Source organism: Mesoplodon densirostris, chromosome 14 (genome assembly GCF_025265405.1).
Source record: "Mesoplodon densirostris isolate mMesDen1 chromosome 14, mMesDen1 primary haplotype, whole genome shotgun sequence".
Classification (NCBI taxonomy): domain Eukaryota; kingdom Metazoa; phylum Chordata; class Mammalia; order Artiodactyla; family Ziphiidae; genus Mesoplodon; species Mesoplodon densirostris.
This window is the reverse complement of record NC_082674.1, coordinates 64,237,109-64,250,291: the sequence shown is the minus strand read 5'-3', so window position 1 is coordinate 64,250,291 and position 13,183 is coordinate 64,237,109. Positions and strand designations below refer to the sequence as shown.

The 13,183-nt window shown below is 50.0% G+C and overlaps 1 protein-coding gene across 1 annotated transcript; it reads right to left on the bottom strand.

The window, feature by feature from the left end:
- Positions 1 to 208: 208 nt before the first annotated feature.
- LOC132501363 (putative serine protease 47) lies at positions 209 to 12,962 on the bottom strand. The gene is given in 5 exon segments (XM_060116955.1): positions 209 to 526; positions 6,861 to 7,021; positions 9,937 to 10,214; positions 11,649 to 11,825; positions 12,727 to 12,962. Coding segments are annotated over 5 exon segments (1,170 nt in total).
- Between the last annotated feature and the right edge of the window lie 221 nt (positions 12,963 to 13,183).

The following is a 13,183-nucleotide window of genomic DNA, read 5'->3' as shown; positions in this document are numbered from 1 at the left end:
AATAGGGCCCCAAGACAGGAGCAAGATGACTCTTTCATTAGTTTTTATTTGTTTTTTTATGCTTGGTTTGTGGGCTGGCAACAGTTGGAAAGGAAAGCGAAGAAGGCACCAGTGAAAGGTGATGGGGCTTGGGGAGGGGAGGGGCAGAAGGTTCCAGCGAGGAGACTGGGCCCTGAGGCAGAGAGCAAGAGCAGAGGGGCTTGGCGCATCACTGCAGGGCTTTCCATATGGCACCAAGCATGAGCAACAGCAGGGGCCAGCTCTGTGGAGGCACAAAGGCTTTGCCAGGCCCAGGCGAGCCCGCAGCCTGCAGAGTCTGGTATGGAAACAGCGTCTGAGGAGGAGCGGACGTGGCCTCAGGGAGAGGTGTGAGTCTCTGGATCTCGACGATCCAGTCAGTGAAGTAGGTGATGTTGGTGAAGATGCTGGGGTAGAAGGGATGACGGCAGTCAAAGCCCCAACTGGACAGCTCCATCAGAACCCAGGCACTGGCGAAGTCACAGATGAGGGGCCCCCCGGAATCGCCCTTGGAAAGAGATGGGAGTTCATGTGGGTGACTGAGCCAGGTCTGAGAAGACCAGGTAGCAAGGTGGGGCTTATGAGTCTCTGCCATCCAGGCTCAGGTGCACCTCTGTAAAAGTCACAACACCAGCGTCCCACTGCAGAGCAGCCCTATTAAGCCATGCAGGCAGGCAGTGGAATCATGCTTTAGGAAGTCCCTGATTGACCCTCAGGACAATCATGGATCTAAACCTATCAACTTATGGACCCCTGTGCCCAGCGAGGTCCTGGTGGTCCAGGACAGGGCAATATCCAAGGCCAAGAAGGGACAGCTGCACCATAGGGCCCAAGAGAGCTGCTCTGTGAGTAAAGCCTGGCCAGCTAAAGCTGCGTCTGTCTGTCCCCAGCTCTTGCAAAACCCTGAACTGCAGCAGCACATGCCCACGTGGGTCCTCCTCCTTTTTCTTTCATTTAGTTAGGCCTTTAGTTTTTCTCTCAACTTCTTGGTTGAGCATCTTCAGGAAATGCCCATACCCAGGCATGGTTTAGGCAGCCTGTTTTGCTCAGGGAGAAGATCGGTGGTCCCCAGAAAGCTGCTGGGTCCTAAAATGCTGTCAGGGCAGGACAATCTGGATGGAAATCCCCTCACTCATCAGCCAAAGCGAAGGTCCCATCCTTGGGTGTGGGGGTGGAGGAGCAGGGGCCATGGCCATGCTTGGTGCTCCTCCACTAACCTGTCCAACATGCACATCAAGCATCCAGGGCAGCCTCCGCCTTTGGGCACAGCGGTGAAATGACAAGCCTCCTCTTTTGTCGTGCTTTTGTAAATAAGCCAATTAGCCTGCCATGTGTCAGCTGTGACATGTGGTAACAAGCCATGGAAGGGACAGGACAGGAAGGGAAGGGCACTTCATAGGATGGAGGCACAAAGCTTTCCTGTGCTGAGACTACAGGCAAGAAACAACCTAACTTTCTGATGAAGAAGAGGGAGCAGTAAGTGCAGACGAGGAGAGGAGGGTTGAGCCAGGTGGGGGGGGGAGGAAGAGCAGTGATGTGTGTGGAGCCAGGGGGATAAATGGTACATGGGGTCATAGGGCCTTATGGTGGGGGGTTAGATTTGACCCCCATGGAGGACTGTCTAGGTTATGTTTAGCACTTGGATCACTCTGATGCTGTGTGGAGAATGAACCAGTTGGGAGGTAGCTACAGGAGAGAAGCTGAGAGATTATTGATGGGGAGGGCCAGGGTGGTAAGAAACAGTCAGATTTGGGGCAATATGTTGAAGGAGGCAACAGGACCTTTCAAATCTGAGCCTTTCTCACCAACCAGGGAGGAACTGCAGAGGGGAAGCAGCAGGCTGAGCACGGAGCCCTGGGGTCTCCGGCATTTAGAGGTGGGAGGGGAGGGGACCAGGTGTAGAGCAGAGTAGTTGGCTAGTCCTGGTGCCCAGGAAATGGGAGTGAGAGTTTCTGAAGTGGTGAGTGAGAGGAGGACTCAGGTCCACCGGTGGTTCTGGCAAGACAGGCTCCTGGGGATATTGGTCATGTGGCTCTGGTCGCACACTGGCGACACTCCTGGGTAGAGTGGGTTAGATTCAGTGCTGCTGTGGGTCTTTTGGGGAAGGAAGGCAGACAAATTGGGCAATAGCAGGAGGGAGATGGCTGTTGCACGTTTACACATGAGCCAGGAAAGGGGGAGACAGAAGACATGGAGCAGGAAAGCCTTTGGGCACCCAGAGCTCCAGGACGGACTGGCTGGGATGGGCCATGAGGCTCAGGAGAGATGGAAGATACTGGGGTGGGGGAAAGTAGGGCTGGCAAGATGAATGGGCTCTAGTCTGATTGATTGCTTTGGTGTTCTCAGTGAAATAAGAAGATCTCCAGCTGAGAGGAGCGGTGGGGGAAGCGGCGGCTTGCAGGAGAGAGAAGGGTACATGCTGTAACTGGCCAAAAATAACCCTCAAAGATGCCCATCCTCATCACTGGACCCTTCGGCTATGTTACCTTATGTGGCAAAAGGGACTCTTCAGCTGTGACGGAGTTGAGCATCTTGAAATAGGAAGACTATCCTGGATTATCTGGGTGGACCTAATGTAATCACAAAGGTCCTCATGCAGAAAGAGGGAGGCAGGAGGTCAGAGTCAGAGGAGGAGATGTGATGACAGAAGCAGAGGTAGGAGCAATGTGCTTTGGGTACAGAGGAAGGGGCCATGAGCCAAGGAATGCTGGTGGCCTGGAAAAAGCTAGCAAGAGCAAGAAAACATTCTCCCCTAGAGTGTCCAGAAGGAACCAGCCTGGCCAACACCTTGATGTTATACTTCTGACCTCCAGAAATCTAAGAGAATAAAGTTCTGTTTTAGCCACCCACTTTGAGGTGATTTGTCACTGCAGACCCAAGAAAGTCATACACAGGGTCTTCTTGGAGATTGGGAATGTGCCATCATCACCTCAGTTCTTCCCCTCTGTGCTCCCTAGCTGGGGTGCCTTTGGCCCTCCCCACAGTGTACCCACCTCAAGCTGTTCAAGGCCAGGGGAAGGCCTGGTCCCTGTCCACTCCAGGCCTCAGGGATTCATGCAGATGAGCCATGTGGTTGTCTACGTTATGATGGATTCTGGGCCAGTACGGGGGAGATGGGAAGGGCTCCAATAGCCTCCTGGACCCTGGGGAGCTCTCAGGAGGCAGAAGAAGCCCCAACACTAATGTATCCCATGCAAACTGAGATGCACAGCAAACCGTGTGTGTGTGTGTGTGTGTGTGTGTGTGTGTGTGTGTGTGTTGGGCAGGGCCAGAGCAATGAACTCTACCTTGGGTGAGAGGACAGGTCTAAGACAGGCCCAGAAAAACAGGTACAATCCAGATAGAGGGAGGCAGACCAGGCCAGGAGATTGATATCCAGCAGTTGTTAAGCACCTACGGAATGCCAGGCACAGTACTGAATTTTCTATAAGGACCTTATTAAGTGGAGGCCATTGGCAACTCCATTTCATGGGTTATCTTAGGTCACAATCTCAGTAAATGACAGATTGAAGACTTTAACAAGGTCTGTCCTGCCCCACAGTCTGAGCACTGAGTGCTCCTATGGTCTATCTCTCCACAGACTTGTTTCTGGGTTCCCTGTGCAAGGGGAGGGCACTTCAGGGAGAGAAGAGACCCCCGGTTGGAGGATGGGGACCAGAGCAAGCATGTGGCAGAAGATGAATCTAGACGGAACCTCTCAGACAGGCTGTGGTGACTGAAAGGCTAAGGGAGGCAGGAGGGGCCATGTGCTGGGGCTCCTGTGTGTCCAGCTCAATGGTGTTCTCAGCCTGGGGAGAAATGAGAGGGGGTGGGGCCAAGGGGCACTATGGATGTCATCAGGCAAGCCGACAAAGGGCTCCAGCCCTGAACTCCATGGGCATGACCTCTGCAGGCTGGAAGGGAGGTCTACCGTGACAGCCACATGGGGACTCGGGGGACTGAGCCCTTTATTTCACCTGCAGGTGCAGCTGACTCTGTGAGAATGATGGGCCAGGCCAGACAGCCATCGGTTTTTGACTGGGAACCAAGAAACCTGGGTCTACCTCCTACCAGGTGGGCACGTGGCCAAGCTTCTTCCCTCTGGCTCAGTAGCTTCACTGGGCCGCCGTGAAAACAGCTGTCCGTGAGGCCTTCCCAAGGACCAGGTGCATCCCATTCCTCCTCTGTGCATTTCCTGGGGTGCCAAAGCATATTACCACAAACTGGGTAACTACAAAAACAACAGAAATTTCTCTTCTCACAGTTCTGGAAGCCAGAAGTCTGAATCAAGTGTCTCTCTGTATATCTCTCAGCCCATCCTAAATTCAGAATAGTCTCATCTCGAGATTCTTAGCTAATCACATCTGCAAAGACCTTTTTCCAAATCAGGTTACTTTCTGAGATTCCAAATAGTTACAAATTTAGGGGACACTATCCAACCCACTACACCATCCTTTCAACAGTCCCATGAAGGAGGCCTCAGAATCCTACACTATGAATGAGGACATGGGCTCGGAAGGTGAAAAGACCTTCAGGGCAGAGCAGTGTCTCTAACTCCAGAACCCTAATACTCTTCCCTCCACTCCACAATGCCATCTATGTAAAAGATCCTCACAGGATACCAGCTTGGGAGGCTGGGCCCTAAGGCGGATATGGTGGAGGTCAGGTTAGGCTTGGAGTCAGAATACGGGGAACCAGGTTGTGCTGCCTTATTTTAGGGTAACTACTTTCCCTCTCCTGGTCTGTTTGCCCACCTCTAAAATTGAGTATTACAGAGAGAGGAAAGAAATGTTTACAATTCAAATATCCAACAGTGGACTCATACCTGGAATATGTAAAAATACACAAAGAGCCCCGAAAGAAAAGGAAGACAACCCAACAAAAGTGTGAGGGGGGGAAATCTTGAAGGGAAACTTTAGACAAGATACCCAATGACAATAAACATATGAAAGTATATTTAACTTGTCATCAGGGACTTGTAAACCACCATAAGCTATCAAAATGAGAAAAGATGGAAAGTGCTAAGTTTTGGCGAGGATATAAACTCTTATCCAGGACTTCCCTGGTGATCCAGTGGTAAAAAATCTGCCTTCCAATGCAGGGGACACGGGTTCAATCCCTGGTTGAGGAACTAAGATCCCAAATGCCATGGGGCAACTAAGTCCGCGTGCCGCAACTAATGAGCTCGTGTGCCTCAAGAGAAACCGCATGCCACATCTACAGAGCCCATGCACTCCGGAGCACCATACACAACAGCTAGAGAGAGAAAACCCACACACGACAACTAGAGAAAAGCCTGAGAACCGCAAGCAAAGAGAAACTGGAGCAGACAGCGCACCATAATGAAAGATCCCACATGCCACAGCAAAGATCCCTTGTGGTGCAACTAAGACACAACACACATGTACCAAAATGTTCATTGCAGCTCTATTTACAATAGCCAGGACATGGAAGCAACCTAAGTGTCCATCAACAGATGAATGGATAAAGAAGATGTGGCACATATATACAATGGAATATTACTCAGCCATAAAAAGAAATGAAATTGAGTTATTTGTACTGAGGTGGATAGACCTAGAGTCTGTCATACGGAGTGAAGTAAGTCAGAAAGAGAAAAACAAATACCGTATGCTAACACATATATATGGAATCTAAGGGAAAAAAAAAGGTCATGAAGAACCTAGGGGCAAGACTGGAATAAAGACACAGACCTACTACAGAATGGACTTGAGGATATGAGGAGGGGGAAGGGTAAGCTGTGACAAAGTGAGAGAGTGGCATGGACATATATACACTACCAAAAGTAAAATAGATAGCTAGTGGGAAGTAGCCGCATAGCACAGGGAGATCAGCTCGGTGCTTTGTGACCACCTAGAGGGGTGGGATAGGGAGGGTGGGATGGAGGGAGATGCAAGAGGGAAGAGATATGGGAACATATGTATATGTACAACTGATTCACTTTGTTATAAAGCAGAAACTAACACACCATTGTAAAGCAATTATACTCCAATAAAGATGTAAAAAAAAAAAATGACACGACACAGCCAAAAAAATAAGGAAAATTAATAAATAAAATAAATAAATATTAAACTCTCATCCACTGCTGGAATGAGTGGAAATGGTGCAACCACTTTGGAGATGTTAGGAAATATCTGCCAAAGCTGAATATACACATACCTTTTAATTCAACAATTCTACTCAAGGGCTTCTGTGAAATAGAAGATAAAACATTTGGAAGTGAAAAGAAATGAAAAACCTCTAAAATACCCATGAAGAGGAGAACTGATCATAGAATTCAATTCACACAATAGAGTCCTTGTAGAGCAATGAGACTGAACAAACTATAACTACATTTAAGAGTTTGGATGAATCTCACAAATATAAAGACACAAAAGATTGACAACTGGAAATAAATTCTATTTATGGAATATTCAGAATCTAAGTTGTCAGAAGTGAAGGTGGTGGTTTCTGTTGGGTGTTGGTGATAGGAAGGAGGTGTGAGTGGGGCCTCTGGGGTATTGGTCACGTGTTGCGTCACTATGTGAACGTTCCTCCAACTTATGAAAACAACATGAATATATTCTTTTGTATGTATGTTACACTTCAATAAAACTTTAAAGTATGCCTCATAAAAAGATGCTGTTTGAGGGTGCTGCCAGTAGATGCCCTTATGTGCAAGGGGCTTAGGAAGGGGCTATCCTGGGGGACACTGCCAAGGAATGGAGCCCAGGAAGACATGTGGAGGGAGGAAATGGGAAGTCCCAGGGATCTCCACAAAGACAGTAGAGGCAACACAGCCCCTCTCCCAGGGAAACTGAGGCCCTGAGAACAGGCAAGGGAAGAACAGAAACGACCTTGCTCACTTGGCAGATGGCCTTTCCTGTCGAGAAGTCCCCAGCACACAGCATGTCCTCGTGCATGGAGAAGTTCTTGCCTTTTCTAAGTCTGTGTAATATATTACAAAACTTGTTCTCAATGAAGCCCACCTTACCCTCCTGGAGATGGAAGTGTTCGAGCAGAGGCGCTGCGAGGATAAGGAGGAAATCAGTGAAGGATGCTGTGGCTTAGCTACAGGCTACTCTGCCTTACTGTTCACCACTTCAACATGGAGTTTTCTCAGCACAGCTGAGCCTTCAGCACTGTTTCAGTCTTCTACCTATGCCTAGTAAGCCCTCCTCCTTTTCTCAAACTTTTCCAGACTCATCCTATTCCCTCCACCTCCCTCATAGCAATAGACCACAACTCTCCTATTCCACAAAGGAAAAAGGCAAATCCCACCAACACATGCCACTCAGTGGTGCTTAGCAAGCATTCACCAACCTACCTACCCTTTCACAAACCATCCCATCCACTCTCCATTTGTCTATCATTAACCTTTCCATCCATCCACTAATTCCTCCATCCATCTTCCTATCTTTCCTCTTTCCTCATGTCCCATGCATGCACTCACCCTTTCATCCATTTGCCCATTTACCGATCTTTTGATCTGTCTCCACTCCATCTATCTCTGCCTACCATCCTTTCACCCACCCACCCATCTTCCCTTCCACCCACTCATCCTCCCACCTACCCCTCACCCATCCACCCTCTCATCCAATCACTCATTTATTCCTCTGTCCTTGTGTTCAGTATCTTTTAGACACTAATGATACACAGGACCATTCTTAGTTGGGGGAGACAAGGATACCTAGCAGGGCCCTGTGGGGCTCCTGGGCACAAAGCCTTTCTGTGTCCCGCATTTCTTTGATTACAGGAAGTAGACTTCATTCAGCCTCCATGACTTTCTCTGAGTTCCACCGGGCAGATTCAAGCAGTTGTTAATTAGGGAAGGGAGGGGTGCGAGACCAGTGAGAAACATTTAAGAGAAACAATAGTGCAGCCTTGGGGCAAGGTCCTGGCTCCCCATCAACGGATACACAAAACAATATCTCTGAGCTATTTTGCAGATACCGAAACCCCCTCCAGGTGGGAGAAGTGGATGATTAACAATGGTATGCTGCCCACAAGCATGTAGACCCCAGACCAGCTGGAACCTGAAGGTCGATGATACTGACTCCTACTTACCTCACAACCACCTCATCAGAAAAATGGCCAAGAACTGATCACGCCCTCGTTGAACCATTACTTTAAAACTTCTCACTATCCTCTCCAAGTAGACACACAGTTTTTCGAGGCAGGAGCCCGCTGTGTCCCCCTTTGCCTGGCAAAGTAAGAAAGCTATCCTTTTCTACTTCACCCAAAACTGTCTCTGAGATTTGATTTAGCACCAGTGTACAGAGAAGCTGAGCTTTTGGCATCAACAGGGTAAATGAAGTAAATAAGACAAATTGTTTTAGATCTAAGAAGTGGTGTAAAGGAAGTAAAACAGGGAGATGTGCTATTAGGGGTTGCCTGTTGTAGCTCATATGATCAAGTAAAACTCCTCAGAGGAGTAGCTGAGTTGTACATGTAAAGAAATGAGTCATGCCAAGGTTAACAGGGAGAGCAAGCAAGGCCACAGAGGCAGCCAAGGTGAAGGCCCTGAGGTGGGGATGGCCTTGGCATATTCAAGCAGGAAGGAGGCCTGTTGGCTGGGATGGTGTGGGTGAGGGATGTAGTAGGAGATGAACAGAGAGGAATGGGGGCCAACATTACGCATGGCCTGAGAGCCAAGGTAGGGAGTTTTGACTTTTTTCTAGGTATAAATGAGAAGGCACTGAGGGTAATGAGCAGGGAACTGGCATGACTCCTGCTTTAAAGCAAACACTCAGACAGCTATGTGGAGACTAAAGTATGGCACAAAGGGTGAGACCTCGGAAACCTGTCTGGAGGTCCAGGCAAGAAATGATGGTCTATAGGACCAAGGTGGCAGCACTGGGTACCTACCAGGCGCCTGGCCCTGCCCGGGCCACAGGCTGGGATATTAAAACAAGAAAGACAGGGTTTCTGTCCTCAAGGAGTAACTGTGTGTGTGTGTGAGAGAGAGAGAGAGAGAGAGAGAGAAATGTGTATGTGTGGTGTGTATGTGTTGTGTATGTGGTGTGAGAATGCTGGGAACGTGGTTGTTTGTCCTATGATTAGGGACTGTTCCTGACACACTACTGGGCAATGGCCAGGGATGCTGGCACATCCCACCCAATGAAGACAGGTTCTGTTCAAAATACCTGTAGCACCTCTGTTGAGAAACACGGTACCAAATTATGACCCTACAAATAATTAAAATATATATTCTTTTTCCCCTTAATTTTGCAACATAAGCATTTCCCCCAATCGTAAACACTCCTTTCTGTAATAAAGACTCTTGCTCATAAGTCTTTGCCTATATTTCTCCTCTTTCAATTTTAAAAAAGATAATTATTTTCCCGTGTTATTCAGTTCACCTAATAAGCTTACAAAGTAGATAGTTGAGCTGGGTTGGGGGAAGAGCAAAGTGAGGTTCAGAGAGTGAAACACTCAAGTCATAATCATTCTAACTTGATCATGCAGGCTCAGAAGTCAGAAGTCGTGCATGTGTTTTCTTTCCACTTTTCCCAAGCTCCTCTTATGGCAATGGGAAATCAGGGTGTTTGTCAGTGGTCTGGAATGAGCCAGGCCACAAGTTTGACCTTTGAGTTGAATCAAGTCATCTCAGGTCCATGGTTGATTAAAACCTTGGAATCCAGAACCAGAAAGACTTCAAGAACCCAGAATCTTGATTCCAAAAGTCAAAGATTCCCAGACTTACAGTGTAAAGCTTTGCACTTAGGGAACACTGAAGCTTTAGAATCACACACTTTCAGAACTAGAACTATAATGGTCCAGTCCTCTAGAAATGAGGCATCGTGGGCCAAGATCCAGTGCCTCGTTGCTTGGGGACCCCTCAGGTGGAGCCACACCTCCCTTCTTCCCTCCTCTGTCCTTCTCCCCTTCCTCCTCCCCACCCTCATCTGCCCCCAACCCGACTCTCCTACAGCCCCTCACTTTCCTCATTGAGCATCCCCCAGCCAGTTATCCAGCAGGATGAGTTACTGGGTAGCTGCATGTCAGGTACTGGGAGGCAGGCGGTGATGATGTAGGAGGTGAAATTCACAGGAAATAGCAGCTGCAACATGGCTATGTCACTCCTGAACGGATGTAACTTCTCAAAGTCTGGGTGCATGATAATCCAGCTCAGGGACATCTCTCGGGTGTGCTGGGTGTGCTGGTGCAGCTGGGTGCTTCCTGACAGAACCTGGTAGTTCTCCGGGGCGTGGGATTTTCTGGATGAAGAAGGGCACATCGTCACCATCACCTCTGTGTGTGGGCTACCTCTTTCCCTGCAGCCTCATCTAACTGCCCACACTCCTCTGGACCCCTCTACCCCACACGATGCTAGACAGCTTTTATCTCCCAATTCTAGTGTTCAGGAGCCCTTCTTTCTTGGGGCTAATTGATATTCTACTTACAACCTCAGACACACAGCTTCTCCATCACACACTAGAATCAGAGGAGCATTGAATCCTTGTGCTGGAAAGATTCTTGGTGGAGTTATCAAATGAAGGTCTTTTGATTGTACACAGGAGGAGTTCTGGTTCAATCCCAGCTCTAACTTTACCCTTCCCAAGACTCCCTACAATCCACCTTCTGGCCCCACACTCTTCCTGACCCCTCCTTTCTTTAAACACCTTCCTGCCCAAGGGCTGCTTCTCCACTTAGTTATAAGGACTCAAAAAAGATTTGTTAAATAAATGAGCAAATGAGTGCAGGAAACACACTGAACACAGGTGTTGAAACTTCCTACCTCCCTGACTGTTTGCAAGGCTCATCCACCTGGAGACCCACTCATACTCCCCTTGCCCAAACCCTTCCCCTCTAGCAAGCCTCTCCCTCTCCATAGCCCTTCTCTGGAGCCCCCAGCCCATGCATCTGCCCTTCTCACCCATGTTGGGCCTTCTCGTGACAGGATGGAGACAGGGTGAGGTGGGGTCTTGCTACCCCTGATGTCACAAAGGGGCTTGCATGGATCGTGGTATAGAGTAGGTGTCAATAGGTCTCTAAGCTCTGAAAGCTCCAGCTCCCAGACCTGGGCTGTGATGCCCCAACTCCCTGGGGACTCCTCCTCATCTTTTCAGGCCTAGACACTGAGCCAGGCCCAGGACGGCCAGGGGAGTTAGACTCCTGAGCAGCCATGTCACTCTCCCAGGGAGCTCCATCTCCCACTTATGCAGCCTGGCACCATGGCTCCCCACAACGCACACCAGTGGCCATGACTACTCCTGGGCACATAGTTGTGCAGGAGTAATAATAAGAATTGCCCAGCTGCTGGCCATACATGCGGTCTCAGGTCCCTGCCTAGAATCTGATACCTGGAAATGTGGGGACATTAAGAAGAAGCTGTGATCTGAAATTGGTCCACACTGCATGTCAGTTAGGAAGGACACTGCCACTCTCCTGAGGCACATCTGCGTTGAAGGACAGGCACAGGGGCTGAAGGCAGAGCATGAGGCGGATCTGAGCAGGTGAGCAAGGAGGACAGTCCAGGTGGAGGGTACACAGGCCAAAGGCATGAATGACATGCATCTGAAGGCCACAGACTGCCCCAGAGAAAAGCCCAGAGGAGCTGATGTGGGATGCCCATCAACCCTTTTCTCCTCTTCCCCCGCATACCCCTCCCCTGCCAGTGCCTGTGCTGGCACCCTGGAAGGAGGACTTACTTGAGAAAGCAGTGGGCAGTGGAAACGAGCCAGTGGGAGTTAATGAGGACAGCTCCACAGACATGTGAGCCCTGGTACTGCAAGCTGGCCTGCCATGGCCACTGGCCAGCCACCACGTCCTGGCCACCATAGATCTTCCCCATCACTTTGGGTTTCCTGCACACTGTGGAGACTCCCCTGACACCTACAATAGAGACACTAGTAGTACCCCAAATGCCACTACCAGGAAGGCCCTCTCCACTGCATAGATGGGAAAACCAAGGCCAAGTGTCCAGTGGCTTATCCAAAATGACAGCACTACCTGGACTCTGCCTTCACTGGCTGCCCCTGAGAACTGGACAGAGCAAGCCCTGTGGGGATGAGGACCCAGAGGTCTGGTGGGATGGGGCAAGGGGAGACCAAAGGTAGCCACAGCAGCTCACAGCAGCATCTCCAGGGAGAAGGACATCCCTGTGTGAGGCTGCCAAGGGCTGGGCACATCACAGACCTTATTTCCCTCAACTAGCACACCTCAGTGCCTACTCTTATAGATCAAAGAACTAAAGGTCTCAGAAGTTGCCAACATTACTTGCTCAAGATCATGGCTTCTAAGGGCCTGTGCCTCCTCCATGTCACCCCGGTGTCTTAGGGAGGGAGATTTGCAGGCAGAAGTCTGTGGTGCTCTGTGAGCTGGGGAAAGTCACTGCCCCTCTCTGACTCAGGATTCTACATTTCTAAAAGAAGAGGGAGTGGGCTAATGAAGACAGCTCTGGCTCTAGGACTCACACCTCGGAGGGCAGAGGTGTGCCCAGGTCCCCTGAGATTGGGTATATTGGTCTAGGGCCTGCGCTGCCAGGGCCTAATGGAGGGGAATGAGACCCGCGGCCCTGGACTCAGGGCCACTCAGACCACTCGGTGACCCACCTGTGTTGAGGGGGTCTCTGGGCTGCCTGGTTGTTGGCCAGGGCAGAGAAAAGATGAAATTCAGTGACTCAGGGCACGCAGGCCCTGGTCACAGCCGGCCCCCACAGGCCCTGTAGTGTAGGCCGTCTCAACCCCCAACAGAGGCCTCAACGCACCTGTGGCTCCCGGGTCCAACCGCTGTGCTCCCGGGGCCAACCGCTGCACTTCTGGAGTTGGAGCGCTGCCCTCCACCACTCCCTCCACGCCTGGAGCCCAGCCGGTGGCGGCCGTGGCTGTGGCCGGGGACCCTCACAGCTCCAGGGTGGCCACGGGCAGCAGCAGCAGCCAGAGAAGGGCCACAGGCTGGCCTCCGCCTTGGACAATCCATGCCTCCGCGCCCATTGCCAGGGTTGCTGACTCCGGCCTGACCATACCCTGGCCCTGCCTGACCTTGCCCGGACCCCGCCTCAGCCCAGCCCTGATCCCACGCTGACCTTCTTAAAAACCTTTTAAACAGCTCTACTAAGATATAATTTATATACCATGAAGTTCACTTATTATTATACAAGGGACAATTCAATGATTTTCTGTACATTATTAAAAATTTATTTTTTTATATTTAAATAAACTTGTTTAGATTTATGAAAAAGTTG